The sequence below is a fragment of the Rhipicephalus microplus genome, chromosome 7 (assembly GCF_043290135.1).
Source record: "Rhipicephalus microplus isolate Deutch F79 chromosome 7, USDA_Rmic, whole genome shotgun sequence".
Classification (NCBI taxonomy): Eukaryota; Metazoa; Arthropoda; class Arachnida; order Ixodida; family Ixodidae; genus Rhipicephalus; species Rhipicephalus microplus.
Genome location: NC_134706.1, coordinates 169319150 through 169339214, shown reverse-complemented (window position 1 = coordinate 169339214; position 20065 = coordinate 169319150). Strand labels below are relative to the sequence as shown.

Genomic DNA, 20065 nt, shown 5'->3' with positions numbered 1-20065 from the left:
CTACTGGCCGTTTTGCTAGCTCCACATAAACCTAATTTGGTATCACTTGACTTGAATTGACGACTGAGCACAAATGCCAGGTGCAAACATTGTGTTGTGTTGTAATTGTGTTGTGTTGGAATTGTGTTGTTTCGGTTCCGATTTCGTGGTTGCCAAATTCAGTCTCATGTGAAGTGTTTTCGCCCTCAGGGGGCGCTACCCTGAGTGTATATGTGTGGCATTGTACGGAATAAACTAGTTCCTGCTTGGCTACCGGCTGCTGCGTACTTCATGTCGGCCGGCGCTTCAGCATCGTGCCCTGTGTGCGGCGTGCAGCGCGTCCGCCGCACGATGGAACATATTGGCGACGAGGATGGGATCTGTGTGCATCCGGCCGAGGTGGGCATACAACATTTGCTACTTGTGCTACCATGTTCAGCACCCTGGATACAGCCCACCGATACTCCATTTCTGCCGATCACCAGTTTGTGACATCGAGACCATACCTGCATTGCCCCGTGTCTATCCTGCTGAAATGTGAGCCATTCTTCATTCTACTTTCTTCTGCTGAGTGGCTCACATTCAAGGTGCTACCTAAGGATATTTCGGCGGATTGACGGGACTGCAGACCTCAACACGTGGGGCGGCTCCACAGTTATTTCCTCCGCCTACGGTCTGTCTCGGCAGCAGCATGTTCCCCGCAATTCCATCACCTCCTTCCTGCAATGCCCTGGCGTGCCTCTGATTCCCTGGAAGACATGGTGTCGCGTTGTGCAAGTGTACATCAACGCGGCCATCCCGGACACTTCGAGAGATGCCAAGAAAGCGTTGCTGCTCAATGCACTTGGAGTGGAGGGATTGCAAGCGTACTACAAGGCAACTGACGAGCAGACGCTGCGTGAAGGCGACCAAGCCTTCAGGAGATGGCGCAACTTGCGACGTGTACCAGCAAGCCTTAACCGTTCTGGACGCATACTTTGCGCCGCCTGAAGACGCTTACGCCTACGTGCCCGATTTCGGCGGAGAGTTCAGGAGCCGGATAGACTGCCGTCTAATTCATTCTAGCGCTGCGATCGTTGGCCAATGACTGCAACTTCAGCACCGCTGCAGATACCATGACACAGGACCAAATTCTACACGGCCTGCGTCACCCCGACCTGTTTTGGTCATTCATCCAGATGGGGGACGTTTTCACTATCCATTTGGCGTTTGAACATGCCAAGGAAGAGAAGCGCCTCGACCGCACGTTGCAATAGCTGGCTGCTCTGCAGGTCGACTCGGTTACGCGACACGAGCATCAACGCCACGGCGTTCATCCTCTTCAACCCATACTGCTACTACGTGATGCTTCCAACCCTGCGATGTCATCGGCCCCTGCGAGTTCTGTGGAGAATTCGCCAATCCTACTGGGCCATACTTCGACTTCACCAACTACGACAATTCCAGCCCAGACTGAGAGAGCGTTCACTTGTGCTGCACCTTTCAATGTCTCAGCTTGCCGAGCTCCTGATGTACGTCCTCCTGTCGTGTTTCCTGCTGTTGGGCATACCCGGACTCTTCTCAGGCTTCGTATCAATACTTGACTGACGAGCCTAGTTCCCATGCCAGTATCCTTCCTAACACTGATGGACATGCTTCCGAACTTTCAGGTTCTCATGTTTCGTGTCAGAGTTCTCCGTCCCCAGCTACAGCTGAGGGACGCTTAAGCAAGTCGTCGAACTCCTCAATGCTCTCGGAAGTGCCTGAGCAGCGCGTAAGCGAGCCAGTAGGCTCATCCTCACATACCGACCTTGCTGCTTCGCAAGGGAGCACTTTAGAGTGAAACGAGTTTTGGCGTTAAAAGCGTTCGCGTAAGAAACCGTCCAGGTTTAAGGACTTCGTGTCCTAAATTCGTTCTTACTCGTATGTTGAAATCTGTACCATACGTGTGCATTGCTGTGTGCATGCTGTACATTTATTTATTGTATAAAGTTATAAGGAATACACTGTTATGTTGTGATTTTTTGTTGTATATTGTCTGTATAAGTGCTTTCAGCCACTGTGCGCTGTGTACAGAGTTATGTTTTTTCTCCTTTTCATGCCGCTTCTCTGTTCTTCAATTGGTTACTTTACGACAAAAGGAGGGGGATGTTAAGGTTTTAAATACAGTTCTTTGTGTCATTACATTTTCCTAAAATTGTATAAAGTTATAAGAGTTACTCAGGTTTCGTTATTCATTGCATAAAGATTTTAGAGCCACATTTCCTTTTTTTTCTAGGGGAGGGATGATGTAGTCTTTCGGTTTCGATTTTGTGGTTGCCAGATTCGGTTTTATGTGAAGTGTTTTCGCCCTCAAGGGGCTCTACCCTGTGTGTATATGTGCGGCATTGTACAGAATAAACGAGTTCCTGCTTGGCTACCGGCTGCTGCGTACCTCGTGTCGGCCGACGCTTCAGCGTCGTGCCCTGTGTGCTCCGTGCGGCGTGTCTGCTGCATGATACAACAGGATCATGACATGAAAGCCATGTACGGCATAATTTTTTCCAGCTCGTATCGTTGTGAAGGTTTTAAAGTGATATACCAACCTTCCTCATCTGTGCTTCGCATGCCATCGATTTCCCACTATACGTGGGGGATATGGCAATTTTTTAAAGCGAAAGCCGTCATGAGATCACAACTCGGGTCCCGCGCAGCGCGGTAGTTGTCAACCATCACCGCCGCTGCTGCCGTTGTCCGTAACCACTGTCACACAAAATAAGAAAAAAGACCTAGTACCAATGACACAGTGGGACTCGAACCTACATCCGCTGGATTCCAGCCCAAATTCTACCACTGATCTACGCCGGTGCTTGTGACTTGTTGACAAACTCGCCTTAGGCAGGCTCGATTTCGGGAAAGCAATCACATTAATATGACTTATAAAGTTTTTAAAAGAGCGAAAGAACGACCAGCTGTCCCACAATGTGAATAGCGTAACAAGTGGGTCGTTCAATTCTCCAACCCATTACAAAAGCTGTTCTTGTACTACTATTAACTGTGGTGCATACCCACTTCAGGATTAATTGCTCATCATTGTCAGCCACTGCATGAACAATTGAAAAATTCGTTGCAAGTGTTTAGCGAATACCATGTTTCTCAGAAGAATGATGCAAATAACATAGCAAATGCTGGCCTACTACTCGAAAATTTTTATTACTAATGCCGTAGCGGGTATCAAGCAAGTGTGCTTGCAGCTGTTACCGAATGAGTGTTTAGAAGAGGCTCTAAAAGGCCACTTTTCTAGCTTTTGCTGTGACTGTGCTGTGCATTCCGCGCAGGGCTTGGCGTTTTTATTTACACTTAGCTCGAAAATAAACATGTGATAAGAGCTGGGCGACCACACTCAAGTGATGATGCAATCACTTTTCGTCGCATTTCAGTCAGTTGCTACAGTAGAACCATTTGCCATAAATTTGCGACACCAAGATGCTCTCAGACTGGCTTGGTTCGAGGCTTGGAAGAAAGCCACTAATGTTGTCAGCCACCATTCAAAATTATCGTGGCTTTAAAATGCAAAGAGCGGCATCGTCAAGTCTGCAGCGAGCCCACACCAACGTTGAAAAAGTACACTTTATGTGCCCGATTTCCTCATAAAATGCTGTTTATTTTGTCTACTATTTACTTTCATCTACTATCTACTTTATTTCATCTACTTGCCAACAGTTCGTTGTATGGCAGTCCATTCAAAGTGAATTTCGATAGAATATTGGTGCATTGCATCTGAAAGTCACGTTGTAAGCAGGTCTGTTATAATGAGCTTAGAGTGTACGCTATTTTTCTTGCATTACACTGAGCGCATGAAGTGTTTTGCTGCTGATTATATGTGGTCATCATCAAGGCACTGGAAGAAGAACAGAAAGAAGACTTCCCTTTGGCACTAGCATGAGCTCGATATGCTACACATGTAGCGTTGTGCCAAGTGACGACAGCCCGGCCCTCTAAAGTGCTCCGCATTTAGAACGAAAAGCAATGAAAAGACATCTCCGAATGAACAAAATTTCACGCATTGCCAAAGTATGCCAGCACATTTTAAGCAAATGAAATATAGTGGAGCTCGCTTATAACGAACCTGAGCATGACGCGGCATCCGTTCGCTGTATCCCGAAGTTCGTAGTAAATGAAACTCAGCTTTTTAAAAAAGCTGCGACTGAAAACACAATCTTTTTTGCCCCAAAAAGTCCGTGATTCACGTATTTCGAAGAGCAGAAGCAATAAGTGTGGTTTCGAGTTCATTTAAAACGGCAGGGTGCTCATTCGTCGAGGCCCGTGGCATAAGCTGCATGAGGCACTGGCTCCAAAGTTTCGTCGTTCTCGGAATCCAATTCCTCCAAATTGCTCTCGCCACGTACTTTATTCAAAAATGCCCCAATCCGTGCACAGTTCCGCATTGTCGGCATGGTCATCAGCCATAATTAAATCGTCCCAACAGATGTCCCACCCGCTCTCCCAGGTCGGAGTCTACGACGCGCTGCCACAAATCGCCGCTGCAGGGGTCCTGTTCGGAAGCTTCAGGCTCATCGGGCCCGACGTCGACGAAGTCGGCCTTGCAAAAACAGTTTCGCGCACATGTCGCCGTCACCGCCGCCCACAAAGTATTCACCATCTTCACAGCTGAATACCGCGATTCCCGAAGCGGCAACTTCGCTGCCAGGTGGTCAACAGCTATGAGCAAGCGCTCCGCAATGCGGCACCTAACGCTCAAGCCAGGCGGTCACACTTTTGACGTTTTGTTGAGCGACAGAAAAAAGTGTGCTAGTCATCCCGTCGGCCATCATGACCACACGCACACCAAGAGCGAGCAAGACGCACACACGCGACACACATGCCAGAACGCGTGGAACAGCTCTGGGCCCGTTTCCAGCCAGAAAACGAAACTAATTCAAGCCAGCGTGGCGGGCATCGCGGAGCGGTGGAGACGGAAGAAGGAGTTGTGATCAAGAGAGGAGAGGCGACTTGCGAAAGAAGGGCAAGGAGTTGGGATAAAGAGAAGGGAGGATGCAGCGGGAGGGCGACCTTGAAAACCAAAATACACGGGAAGGAGGCAGGTTGGGTAGCTTGCTTGAAAGGTCCGCGAAACTCGCACGTAGAAGAACTTGGAAAGAGTGCCTGCTTGCGCAGAAGTCAAATACATGGCCTCCTGGATTGGTGCACGCGGCGGTGTTCGAAGAAACGGGGGTCATGGGCGAAAAATCGTTTTGTTGTGCCGTTGAGTTTGCATGGCCTCACGAACTTCGATATTTCGCGATTCGTTCCGCACAAATTAACAGCAGTTTTCGTGCTTCCACACATGCGCGGAAGGCATGCTGAGCCGAGTGCGAAGTGAGCGAAAACAAGTCCTAATCACGAAACAAATCACAAATTATCAGAGTCGATGGGGTAGCGTACGCACGTACGCTAGACGCAGACTATCGGACAGAGTCGGTGGCCAATGATGTTGGCAAATGGTCTGGGGACTCCAGGCCGGAGACGCCAACGACAGTACCAGCGATCAAAAACAGGGCAGATGGCCAACTGGATTTCGAAATATCGGTGGCAGTGTGAAAACACGGGCCTCGTCTGGCGATGCGGGGTGCTCAGAGTAGCAGGGGGACAAAGGACGGAGGGTTGCGTAAAAAAAGCAGCAAGGCCATAAAGGAAGGAAACAGCTTTCCTTCCTCCATGGGTTGGGGAGAGCGTCAACTAGAGGGTCGCAGAGGCAGGGTTGGCGTTTAACAAAGAATGTATGGGCACCTCGCCGATGCCTGATCGGTGGTCGAAATTGGTTTCCCGGCAAGTCGGCAGACCGCAGACTCCGTTCGCTGTAACCGATCAGCGGTGCTCGGAAACGTTCGTTGTAAGTGCGATTTTGTGCCATTGAACCAATGTATATTTTCACGGTTATGCGGATATTGTTCGTTTTAAGCGAAAGTTCGTTTTAAGTGGGGCCGTTATATGTGGGCTCGACTGTAATCGAAAAAGGAGCACATTTTAAACATACATGCAATGATGTACAATGATGTCTTTGTCAAAAGGTTGATCACCCCTACTAGTACTATTGCTGGGGTCTTTCGATGAGCTAGAGTCTGGCTGTCATGTGATTTTAAAAAAATGTAGCTGATCACTCCCTTTAGGAATCGGTACGACACGAAAGTGAAACGTGTCTTCGCAGAGGTGGTTGAGCATTCATTGTGCATTGTTTCACCACGAGTACCAAGGAATGAACGCTACAGCAACAAACTGCAATGTCAAGCGAAGAATGCCAAGCAGCTCGAAACTTGCAGCGCGCACCTCAAGCAGAGAGAACGCACCAAATGAGCATACACAGGACGAGCGCAGACAATCAACTGTCGCAACTTGACACTTAAAGCACGCTGCTCAAGCAGAAAGACAGACGCATGAAAAAAATGAACAGGTATACACAGTACAAGAGTGAACAACTGTCACAATTCTTACCTTGTGTGAGAGCAGCAGGCTCCTTTCATAAATACGGCTGCGGCAGCGAGCGAAGTGACATTCGTGCTTTCTTTTACTACTGTAACTTCAATGCAAATTTGTGGAGGAAGCACAAGAGGTACAATGTGCCCAAATCCCGAGATAAGTGCATGTGTGAGTGAGCCACCACACTATAAAACATCTATCCGCACTTTGACCACGCCATGTGGAGGCGTGCGTCCATAGCGACGTGAGGTGTGGTGCGGAACGATAACCTTTAGTACCGCGCGCCAAACTCGCGCTCGTCGTGCCATCTCGCTACTGATGATGAAAACCCATCGAAGTTATGGAGGTCTGAGGACCACCAGTGGTACATGGTGTACATAAATGGCTCGCTGTTAACAACTTGCAGAAGGTTCGCTCTGTGGCTTAGTGGGTAGCGTTGCTGAGTCGACGCCCCTGCTGTGAAACTTTTCCTTCTCAATTTAGGAGTGAAGCTTCACTTAGCCTAACCTTGTACCATGTCAGGTGTAACCGGCAGTATCTCCCGAACAATACAGTTGAACCCCGCTACAACGAGCGCCATTTCAATGAAATTTCTGCTACAACCAAAAATTTACAGTCCCCCGTCAGCAGTCCATAGGAGCCAATGCATAAATATTGTCGCCACAACGAACGCTTTTTCTTCTACCATCCTGCTTCAAAGAAATTTCGCGATGCTATTCCAGGCTCAGATATTTATTGCTGTACAGTAAACTAAATTTTTAACATTTTGATGCCTTTTCACAACATGAAAAGATGTCGACGAAGTCTAAAACACGCATTGGCACCACTAGAAACCACCACTGTTCAGCAAGCATGGGCCCCGCCATTGCTCAATAGCGATGGCAATGAGACTGCCCAGCTTTTGCCACTGGCTTGCTTTTGAGCCGCAGACGATTCGAAGCTGAAGCTCAGTCGCCAAGTTCATCGTTTCCTTCACGCAGCCACTGGGTGCAACCGCGGAACGATGCCTTTTCCGATTCCATTGCTTATCATTTTATTTGTGCTTGGCCAGTGTGGTACATAATCAGAACAGCTATTCGTCTGCATCATCAACAAAATAAGCTAGCCACGAATGATGGATAATAAGAATGGCATAGAATAAGGCAAAAGCCCCCGCTCCACGATACCCTACCTTCATCTCGGCGTTGTCGGATACACTTTGATAACGACAGCTGGTAGTGTTAACGTGTCAATGCAACTGTTTGGTATGTAGGCATTGTTTCAGCATGCTTTTCACCATGGTCTCGCTATGCATGACTGAGAATCGCATCATGACGCTGCTGGGAAAGAATAGGAAGCAGCGGGTGCTTTTCTCATATTTAGAATAAACATTCCTTTGTTTTGCTAGCTCAGATGAGCTATACTTTTCCGATTTCACTCCAACGAAATTTTTGCTTTAACGAAATATTTTCCCCGCCTCGTGAGTTTCGTTGTAGTGAGGTACGACTCTATAATAGATGGCACTGTCTCATAAAAGTACATACAAATTGCCGTTGAGGGAGGATATTCTAAATGGCGCTGTACCGCTACTCTTCGATTGGCTGATGCGCGGGCTGTGCCTGGATGCATGGGAAATGGGTGCTTCTCTCAGTCTCCCGGAACGTTGCCGTACGTGGCGGATCGTTGGTGGGGCAAGGACAAAACGGAGCACCCGGCGCAAAGGACCCAGACAGACAAACAGATGGACAAACAGAGAGATGGACGGATGGAAGCATGTTGTGATTTTTTTTCTTTGCAATCTCTTAGTACAGTTAAACTTGGATATAACAAAATCAATGAATTTCCGGAAAAACTAATTACAAAGTACATTGTTATATGCAGGTTTAGAGTGAAAATTCGGAAGTTAAGCGTACAAAATAAAGAAAAGTGCACTTCCAGACTTCGTATAAAATTAGAATTTTTCGCTATCACATTAATTGCAATTAATTCAATGCACCATCGTACTGCTGCCAGAACTAATCAGCTAATCATGAAGGCTACAAGCTTGCGAACTCGCAGTGCAGTACAAGTGATGAGTCGACCTTCGAAGAACTGTCGTTGTTGGTCTCGGAGAGTTTCCGTCAGCACCTAATCTGACATTTCCTTCGCAGTGACTACACAGTTATCTGCTTTAAAAAAAAAAGCAGAAGAAGAAGAAAGAAAAGAAAAAGCAGGGCTGAACGTAGGTGTTCTCTGGCTGAACATCATCGGGGGCCACGCCATGCGCATGCAGTGAAACCATGCACGCACGAACGGCATTGAAAACGAAGAGCGAACAACGCGGATAAAGGACTTTTCATATGCAGTGCGGCCCCACATATATGAGGCTAACTAAAAGTGTGGCATTGCCAACGCGAAAGTAGTTTTCCTTTTTCATGTTTTTGGATTGGAGGGAGAGGGGCACATCTGTGCATGGGCCCGCGGCAGAAAAAACAGTGGCAACGCCAGCGCGTGAAAGGTGCAAGCCCGCTTTTCCGGCTCACGCTCACCCACGCACAATAAAGAGCGTTCACCCTCAGCTGGTTGTCGCCGGGGTCACGAGTGCACCGTGCGTGCTGCCGCAACTTTGAGCACCCGCGAAAGATGCATGCCGTGGAAGACGCAGCACCCACAGAAGATGCATGTTCGAACCAAAATGAGAAAATTCGGGGCAAAATTCTTAGATTATCCACGGGGAAAATTCGTTATATCAAGGTTGTCTCCCACTGTTACTTTGTTACATAGAGGTTGCAAATACATGTGCTTTTAGGGAGCAATAATGGGAAATAAAAAAACTTTGTAATAAAGAAGTACTGGGTCATGCAAAGCTTGGCAAAGAAATCACCAGCGCTAAGCACGAGGCGCTCAGCCTGGACGTTGTCACTGCTTTCGCTGGCTAGGCCTACGCTCCTATCTGGTCTCAAATAACAGTTCAGGCTATCTCAATTTCTCATTATATTTGGAGGAGGTGCTGGGTCTCCTCGCAATCCTAGAGTTGCGAAGCCGGACTCCACCTGCCGCCATGACCACTGCATTTGCCACATGCCCTCCATCTATGGCTTCCCAGGCCATCGTGTGCTTCGGCGCGGTCCGTCAGCGGGACACTCCCATATTCAGCGGCACTGACGATCACAACATTGACTGGCTGGCTACCTAAGAACTCGTGAGTGTCTTGAACAAACGGAACGGTGCCACGAGACTGGCCACCGTCAGTATTTACCTCAGTGGCACTGCCCACTTGTGGCTTCGGAACTATGAAAGCAACGTTTCAACCTGGACAGCATTCAAGACAAAGTTCAGCGAAGTCTTCGGTCGTCCTTCTGTCCGCAAACTTCGTGCAGAGCAGCGCCTTCAGTCAAGATCTCAACTGCCTGGTGAGAATTTCACCAGTTACATAGAGGACATCATTGACTTGTGCAAACGCGTTGATAAGAACATGGCAGAGGCGGACCGCATCAAACATATTTTAAAGCTATCGAGGAGGACACATTCCAGACGCTCATTTCAAAAAGCCCGGCTACTGAGGCCCAAGTTACCGAGCTCTGCCAAAGCTATGATGAGCTCCACCGGCAACGTCTTGTCATCCGCCGTGCTGTCCCACATCAGGAATCGATGTCAGGCTTAACCCCTTTGCAAGATCCCATCCTCCTGTTGTAGATCAAAGATTTTGTGCGCGAAAAAGTTGCCTGCCAACTCTCGCTCATCTCCGGCCTACTGAAGCACAGTGCGCCGCTTAGTCCTACACTGCGGAATAATATACAAGACCAAGTGTCTCACGTCCTTCCTCCACAGCTGTTGCCACCAGTCAATGCACCATTGACGTATGCCGAAGCAGCAGCACGACCACAGACGTTCCGTAGCGCCGCCTGCACTGCTTGCTCCTGCCCGCCACGGTGGTCTAGTGGCTAAGGTACTCGGCTGCTGACCCGCAGGTCGTGGGATCAAATCCCGGCTGTGGCGGCTGCATTTCCGATGGAGGCGGAAATGTTGTAGGCCCGTGTACTCAGATTTGGGTGCACATTAAAGAACCCCAGGTGGTCGAAATTTTCAAAGCCTTCCACTACGGCGTCTCTCATAATCATATAGTGGTTTTGGGACGTTAAACCCCACAAATCAATCAACTGCTTGCTCCAGTTTAAGCCGCTCAGCCGCCAGACCTCCAGTCCACCAAGTCCCTAATCCATGGCACACTGCCGACGACTGACCGATCTGCTTTTCGCGTGGTCTACCCAGACACGTTGCACGTATGTGCCGCCGCCGACCACTCCACTCACGTGAAAAACCATGTCAATATGAGTATGACCACACGTTTCCCTACACTTCAAACCCCGAGATGACGTGCGTGATGGACACTATACGAGGCCTCAAATAGAACACGCCTTTGTGCTACTTAGGTTGTGTGGTGGTATTTTCACCCATTTTCCCATGCACCTTCGCCTCTTGGAACAGGTTCTACGCTGCCTCTCTGCAGCAGGCCTCCAACTAAACTTGAAGAAGTGTCACTTTGGAGCACGCATGTTGACCCTTCTCGGACACGTCGTGCCGAAGGATGGCGTTCTTCCTGACCCCACTAAGCTACATGCTGTTCGCGAGTTCCCGAGGCCTGCGTCTCTCAAGGAGCTGCGTAGCTTCATTGGGCTTTGCTCATACTTCCACCGCATCGTCCGGGATTTCGCCTCGATCATGGCACCTCTGACAGACCTATTTCAGGAAGACCGCAATCTATCCGCGTGGTCTCCAGCCTACGACAGTGCCTTTGCGAAGCTACGCCAACTACTTACAAAACCACCTGTACTGCGTCATTTCGATTCAAGCGCTCCCACAAAATCCACACGTATGCTAGCGGTGTCGGTCTTGGCGCTGTACTCGCCCAATGAAAGCCTGACTACCAAAAATATGTTGTAGCGTACGCGAGCCGCACTCTTACAAGAACAGAAGCATATTATTCAGTAACTAAGAATGAATGCCTAGCGATCAGCTGGGCCATTACAAAACTTCGGCCTCATCTGTACGGCCGCCCTTTCAATGCTGTTACCTATCGCCACGAGCGCTGCTGGTTATCCTTCCTCGAGGATCCTTCCGGATGCTTGGCACGATGGCCTTTATGGCTCCAAGAGTACGACATCCACGTCATTTATCGCTCAGGCCAGAAGCATGCCGATTCCGATGCTCTTTCGCGTTCACCTGTTTCTACTGCTATTGCAGGTCTCCCTCCAAAACAACTTACTTCCACTATCAGAACTCATCGACATGGCTTCGGAGCAGCGCAAGGATTCGTGGATTGCGTCTCTGATGGATTACCTCTCTGAAACACTCGCCTGCCCACCACCTCGAGCGCTACACCGACAAGCCTGTCATTTCGCCATCTGTGATGGAATCTTTTATCGTCGCAACTGCCAACCTGCTGGTCGCAAACGGCTACTCGTTATACCCAGGCATTCCCGTGCCAGCGTATGTGCTGCTTTTCATGCCGATTCGCAGTGTGCACACGCCGGTTTGTTTAAAACCTATGCCGGTTTGTTTAAAATTTACGCCGGTTTGTTTAAAACCTACGCCAGACTACGTTTTTGGTTTTATTGGTGCGGCATGTACGCATTTGTTCCGAAGTACATTCAATCTTGCACAGAGTGCCAACGCTGCAAGCACAATCCTAGCCGCCCTACTGCACCAATGCAGCCATTACCGTGCCCAGTACGACCATTCGACCGGGGTTGGAATAGAATTTCATGGTCCTCTGCCATACACATCAGCTACGAATCGTTGGATTATTGTAGCGATAGACCATCTCACGAGATATGCAAAAAGGCCGCTCTACCAGCCGCGATGGCATGTGTCGTTGCGTCTTTTCTGCTGCAACGCTTTGTTCTGCATCACGCAGCTCCTCAAGAACAGTTGAGCGACCGAGGCCGCGTCTTTCTCGCAGATGTTATTCAACAGCTGCTCTATGAAAGCCACGTGATTCACCGCTGTACTACCGCATATGGCCCACAAACAAACGTCTTGACCGAACGTTTCAACCGCACTCTTGGTGACATTCTTTTTATGCATGTCGCCTCCCACCAGACCAACTGGGATCTTATTCTTCCCTGCGTAACGTACGCTCACAACACGGTACCTCTAGCGACGACAGGCTTTTCTCCCTTCTTTTTATTCTATGGTCGAGAGCCATCACCTCCAATAGACACCATTCTTTCCTACCGACCCTAACTGATCTCAAAGCAAACCAGTTTCCGAAGCCGCTTGGTATGGGGAAGAATGTCTACAATTAGCTCGCACCCTTACAACACAAGAACAAAGACTAGAGAAATTTCGTCACATCGATGATTGATCCCACAACCAATTTTCGCTCAGCTTTCTTGTTTAGCTGTGGGTGCCTCCCGCTGCTGCTCCTGGTACCTCTACAAAGTTCGTCAGCAGGTACCATGGACCATATTGTGTCATAGAGCAAACTACTGCTGTCAAGTACCTCTTCGAACCCTTAACACCCCCTGCGGACCTGCGTCGCCAAGGTTGCGAAACTGTACCTGTAGATCCTCTCAAACCGTATCACGAACCACTTGTTCTCACGACACCTTAGAACACCTACAGTCAACTGCCGATTTTTCAGACACCCGAATTTTCGGACATGCCCGATAATTCGGACATCTTCGCGGCACCGCCACGAGCCCCATAGAATCAATGTATAAGGAAGTCTTAAATTTCGGACGCTCGAACCCCCCCAGAGTTCAATTTTCCGGACTTTTTGACGTGACGGAAGGTCGCAAACCACCACTGACCTCCAGTGGAAACCACCACAACTGCGTCACATGCGATTATGATCGCATAAATGAGCGCGCTGGTCTACTGTGACGGCATCTGTTGCTTGGACTCGATCGTTAGCGGAGAAACACACACGGCCTCCGAGATTCCTAACACTGGCCGTGTTTATCGTGCAAGGGTGCTTCGCTGACAATCGAAACTATCCACCCGGAAATTTTTTGGCGCCACTAAAGCTCCTTTCACTTCACCGTTTGTGCTTGTGCATGCCACTCTGACTTCCCGCGCAGCGCTTTCGTGAAGCGTTTCACCACTTCGAACTAGAACTAACTGTTACACACCGATTTGGTCTGGCCACGCTGGCTATCTTGAATGTTTACCAGCGCCACCTCAGGAGTACCCGAGGCATCGTCGCCTGCCGCCGCGCTGTTTTGTTTATGCAGCCCACATGGTGTTTGGCTAGCCTAATGCATAGTTGTGCGATCGTGTGAAGTGTGCTCTGCAACGCTAAGCCTAGGTGCTTCGACGCTAGTCAGCAAACTCCTTTGTTCACATCGTGAGGATTTCGCTTGTCTGCCATGGCCCCCGCTCCGCCTTCGTCGTCCTCCCCGATGGCATCGAAGCGCGGAAAACAGCACCGTCGGTTAACGATGAAGAAGAAAGCCGTTTATTAAGTTAATGAAGAGTGGCCGATCGCAGGCTGACGTGAGCAAGGAGTTCGGGATTTCCAAGCAAACAGTTTTCGATTTAGCAAACAGTAAACAGCAAAGCAAACAGTTTCCGAGATACTTTGACCCTCTTGATCCGAAAAATATCAATGAAATGGTGCGTTTTTTGCTTGCATTGAGAAGTATTAGCAAAATGGTGCGTTTTCTTTGCTTGCATTGAAAATTATCAGCAAAACAATGCCTTTTTTTTTGCTTGCATTCATTTTTCCGGACTGCCCGAATTTTCGGACGGTTTTTCGCTCCCTAGAGGGTACGAAAAATCGGCAGTTGACTGTACTTGGCTCCGTCTTCAGCAAGGGGGACATAGTGATGAAGAAGTAGCGGGTCATGCAAAGCTTGGCAAACACATCATCAGCGCTGAGCACGAGGCACTCGGCCCGGACGTTGTCGCTGCTTTCGCTGGCTAGGCCTGCGCTCCTATCTGGTCTCAAATAAAAGTTCTGGCTGTCTCAGTTTTTTATTATAACTTCCTTATATGTTCACTTATGGATGTTCGTTATAAGCAGGTTTAACTGTACATATATACATTAGTGTCATATCAGTGACAAATACGTCAGCAAAGCTGTGGTGGAGCTCGGCATGAAACACTTTCATGTTAAAAAGAAAATTACCACGGTAGATGGTCTTCCTGCTGAAACTGCAGCCAAAGCACCTAATGAACCCAAAGTTCCACCAGGTCCTTTGGCAACACTCACAGGCCTCTTTCTGAAGAGCAAAATTGAAGCATACCTGCTTGCAGAGTGTGAGTGCTTCGTCCAAGAGCTTGCAGCGCTCCTCCTGATTGCGCTCAGCTCGCGCTGCCAGCAGCTTCTCGTGAGCTCGTGTGAAGAGTGCATCCTCGATGCGATACAGGGACGGACAGACACTGCGCAGCCGGTTGGACACGGCTTCTGCCGCTGCATTATCCTGCAACAACAAAGCAACTGACTGTAAACACTAACAGAAGGCATCGCTAGCTATGCTGAAGACAGCCTTTAATGAGAACATTCTAGAAAAGGCGGATCTAAAGACAGAGCTAGGCCTCGCAACTTCAAGATGCAAGCAAATAGTGAAGAATAATCTTTCGTTCAATGCCACTGTGAAAGACACCATAGCATTATTCCAGAAGACGTTCCACTAACACGGCTTGAGAAGTCACAGCTAATGGTGACAAAAATGACAAAAAGCAACACTTCTGAATGTCAAGCTTTCATTTTCATCCACCAGCATCACCTTGCTTATTCAGCCATTGTTGCTGTGGGCTGGGCCATTGTTATTCAGCCGTTGTTGGAGTGGGCTGGGCAGCGGCAGTGCCGGCAGTATGCCTAACCACTTCGTTTTTATTCTGCAGGTTTTCAGATTCCTGACGACCCTGAATCAACACTCCTGTGTAACAACCTGCTTTGAGCATGTGCCGACCACCGCTGCATTATCGTTCTTTGGGAACTTCACGCCCAGCATCAAACGTTACCATACGAACTGCTCTGTCACGCGGAGTGTGCCTTCTGTGGCGTGCCCTGCAGCTGTTTGACCGGAGTGCTACATGCGCAAGACCACCTCGACCAGCCAATCATCGACTGTCATCATTCTGTTACGTCATCAAGGAAAAGTATAAAACCCCTGGACCTGGTCTCCGTCGTCAGTGGGCTGGGCAGCGGCAGTGCCGGCAGTATGCCTAACCGCTTCGTTTTTATTCTGCAGGTTTTCAGATTCCTGAAGACCCTGAATCAACACTCCTGTGTAACAACCTGCTTTGAGCATGTGCAGACCACCGCTGCGTTATCGTTCTTTGGGAACTTCACGCCCAGCATCAACCGTTACCATATAGACTGCTCTGTCACGCACGCGTGTGCCTTCCGTGGCGTGCCCTGCAGCTGTTTGACCGGAGTGCTACATGCACAAGACCACCTCGACCAGCCAATCATCGACTGTCATCATTCTGTTACGTCATCAAGAAAAAGTATAAAACCCCTGGACCTGGTCTCCGTCGTCAGTGGGCTGGGCAGCAGCCGTGCCGGCAGTATGCCTAACCGCTTCGTTTTTATTCTGCAGGTATGTTATCTTGATCTTACCAAGTGCTTTCGCTCTGACGATCGATGTTTGCTGCTGCTGCCCTGCCCACACAATTTTGTCAGTGTTTGTTCTCATGCCGTATATAGTTTACGTCGCCTTGGCGGCGATGTTGAACTCAATCCCGGCCCCCCTAAACCTTCTGCCGCTAAAGGAAGCAGTAATGATGGGAATGCTCAGGGGCCCACGACACGTTCTAAGAATGAGGCAGGCACTGTTTTGATGGATGGTAACTCGTCTGTGGAGCAACTCCTTTCTAAAATCCTCGACGGTCAAAGTCAAATGGCCAAAGATATCCTTGACATCAAAAATTTTCACCATACCGTCAACGCTAGATTGGATTCTCTGGATTCGGGTGTTTCGGCCCTTGAGTCTTCCCATGCCGTCTCAGCACCGCCTGTTTCATCGGTACCATTTAACAGTGAATTTGCGGCTTTGTCACAGACGGTTAATGAACTGAGATTAAAAAATGATGATCTTGAAAATCGCATGAGACGCAACAACTTAATCTTGCATGGTTTGAAAGAAGAGGACGACGAAAATAGTGACAGTCTCCGGGCTAGGGTGTCACAAGTATTCAGTGATACCTTGCTCATAGACTGTCCTCCCATTGAACGTTGTCATAGGCTAAGGCGGTCCCGAGTCAACCATGTTCGGCCCGTCATTGTGAGGCTTCTAGACTTCAGCGATAAAATAAAAGTGATGAAGAACGTCTCAAAGTTCAAAGGATCCGACTGCTACGTTACGGAAGATTATTCCCAAAGTGTGCGCTCTGTCCGGAGAAAGCTCTGGGGTGCTTCTGCTTCATTTCGTGACAGCGAGTCTAAAGTACGTTTGCGCTTCAATAAACTTTTTATTGATGACATTCAGTATACCTTAGATGCAACTTCTAACACGCTTGTTAAAGTACCCTCCCGTAGATCTTCACGTCACCCTGCTCCCACCGCTGAATCTTCATCTCCTCCCTGACTACCCCAATATCCATGTAATGACCTAATAATTTTGAATGTCAAAGCAAGAAGTCTACTGAATAAATTTCCTAGCTTTGTCTCTCTGGTATCCACGTTTTCCCCGCACATTGTAGGTGTAACTGAATCTTGGCTACATGAAGGCGTTTACGACTCTGAGATAACTCCACCCGGGTACGCCACAGTTCGTTGTGATCGACGGAGCGGCAAAGGCGGGGGAGTTGTTTTACTCTTTCGGTTGGACTTGACGTTCTCTGTTTTGCCTGTGCCTCCAGATGTTGAATCGGTATGGTGCAAGCTTTACTTAAACAAGCATCATCTCATGGTTGGTGTCTGCTACCGCCCACCTGGCACCTCCGTCGATCATATACGCAATCTCAATAGTTATATTTATAACCACAATATTGGTTCATCTAATATTATCTGTATGGGTGATTTCAATGCACCCGGAATTCATTGGCCTTCTCTGACACCTTTCGGTCGAGAACCTGGCCTCAGCCGAGAGCTAATCAATTTTTCGTTGTCGCATGACTTGGTGCAGTTGGTTAGTGATGCAACTCGACTGGACGCACTTCTCGACCTAATGTTTGTAAGCTCTAACACTGCGGAAGCTGGATTTATATGTTAAACTACCGAAGGTATATCGGATCATGAGGCGGTCATCGTGACCCTGTCTTATCCTGTGTTTAAAACCTTGTATTCGTTCACAACATTCCCAAATTTTAATCGTGCTAACGATACTTCGATCTTAGATGGCCTTGCTGATGCTTTTTCTCTGTTCGAATCCATGAGCAGCAACTGTGACGTAGATACTATTGTGTCGTACTTTGAAAACATTGTAAAATCGTGCCTTCATCGCTTTGTTCCAATAAAAACTAAAAAAACGAATAAGAAACTTCCTTGGATGAATAGAGATATTCTTCACCTATCTCGTCGTGTACGCAGGCTGAGGCGTAGAATGAACCTTGATATACCTAATAGCACGAATGAGTTCCTGAAAGCTAAAAAACAGCTTCCCGCAATGATGGCTTCTGCAAAGGATTTTTTCTTTGGCACACAATTACACTCTTTACTCAAAAATAATCCTCGCAAATTCTGGACATCAGTTCTGCCTAGTAGCTGCTCTTCCTCCTCATTCTTGATTAGCGGTGAAACTATTACTGATGACCAGAAAATCTCCCATGCGTTTAATACTTACTTCCACTCTGTATTTTCCGTCGATAATCAAGTTGCCCCTGTCTTTAACTCCCCTTCCGATATAGGCTCAATTACTGATGTAACTATCAGTCATGCTGGTGTGTTGAATCTTATTCTGAATCTAGACGCAAAAAAGGAAGACAGTCCCGATGGTATTCCAAACTCTTTTTTAATTCGGTATGCGTTATGGACATCTCGTTACCTTACCATCGTATTTCAGAAGTGTTTATCCTCGGGTGTTTTTCCTAGTGCCTGGAAACTGGTCAAGGTTCGGCCGATTTATAAGTCTGGTGATAAGCAGCTTTTGCCAAACTATCGTCCCATCTCACTGACACCACATTCCGGCAAGCTGTTGGAGCACATCATTTATAGACATATAATCGACTTTCTTGAGACTAACAACGTCTTATCTAATTTGCAGCATAGCTTTCGTAGGGGATTCAGCACTTTAACCCAATTGACAGAATTTACCCATGACATTTCTGCAAGTCTTGACTGCGGCCACCAGGTCGACGTAATATTCATTGATTTCGCAAAAGCTTTTGACACTGTTTTGCATTCTAAGTTGCTCAAAAAACTCGGTGCCATCCTAAAAAATTCCAGTCTAGTAGACCTAATTGCCAATTTTCTGTTTAATCGCTCCCAATACGTTAGCTTTAACTCTGGCTATTCATCTCAAATGAAAGTCACATCAGGGGTACCACAAGGGTCCGTTCTTGGTCGTTATTATTTTTTATTTTTATTAATGACTTACCACAACCTATTACCTGTAAATTACGTCTCTACGCCGATGACAGCGTTCTATATAACACCATTAACTCCGTTCAAGATCACTATCTTCTCAATGATTCGTTTAGTGCCTTTTGCTCTTGGTGTGACACATGGCAAATGAATATAAATTTCCGTAAAACTGTCTCGATGTCGTTCACTACCAAAACGCAGACTTCCGTTTTCAACTACTCTTTCAATGACCTAAAGCTCCAAAGGGTTTCAGATTATAAATACCTTGGCGTGATTTTCACCACTAACCTCTCCTGGTCTAAACATATCAATTCAGTCTGCACCAAATCTCTTAAAAAACTAGGCTACCTAAGACGTACCCTCAGAACTTCCCCACATGAAACTAAATTACTAATGTACAAAACACTAATTCGTCCAGTTCTTGATTATGCCTCTATCGTTTGGTGTCCGTACAAAAAAAGAGAAATAAAACAAATTGAATCTGTGCAAAAAAAGCAATCCGTTTCATTAGTCGACGCTATGACCACCATTTTTCGCCTACATCCGCCATTACTACTTTAAATCTAACCTCACTCTCTACTCGACGCGATATCGAGTCGCTCAAATTCTTGCATGCCATCGTTCACTCATTTAACCGTCTCTCCGATAACAGCTATCTTACGTATGCTATGCCAACCGTTACTCGAAATAATCATGCCCTAAACCTCGCCCCTTTTCACGCACACACCAATCTATTCAAATTTAGCTTTTTTCCTAGAACGATAGAACAATGGAATTTACTACCAGGTGAGATTAGGAGTGCTTCGATAAATCAATTCCTGCCTTCTCTTGGAAGTCGTATCTAACTAATAGTTCCTTGCTTTGTTCTGTTAATATGTACGCCCCGCAGTGCCCATTCATTGGATGTTTATTTTTGTACTGAATGGAATTGCCATGTATATAGTATTTTGTTCGTGTGTTATATTGTAGTGTGTTCCCGGAAGTGGTACTTTTGTAATTCACTGCTCTGTTTTTTTTTCACCCACTCCTGCTATAGCCCTTAATGGGCTGCAGTATGTGAATTAAAAAAAATAAATAAAATTGTTAAAAACAGCACAATGTCTGCACAGACAAGAATTCACGCAAGACCAGCACCGACTGCCAACTTCTTGGTTTATTTATTGCAAGGGACATGCATGAAAATGGAAAACACAAAGAAAGAAAACACATAAAACC

The 20065-nt window shown here is 47.6% G+C and overlaps 1 protein-coding gene across 3 annotated transcripts in view; it reads right to left on the bottom strand.

The window, feature by feature from the left end:
- Nup154 (nuclear pore complex protein Nup154) overlaps window positions 1–20065 on the bottom strand; it is a 362979-nt gene that overhangs the window by 159962 nt on the left and 182952 nt on the right. For all 3 annotated transcript variants that reach the window (XM_075869915.1, XM_037431504.2, XM_075869914.1), the window contains exon 7: window positions 14625–14801. In XM_075869915.1, coding sequence (XP_075726030.1) covers window positions 14625–14801 — 177 coding nt within the window. The remainder of the gene's footprint in view (window positions 1–14624; window positions 14802–20065) is intronic.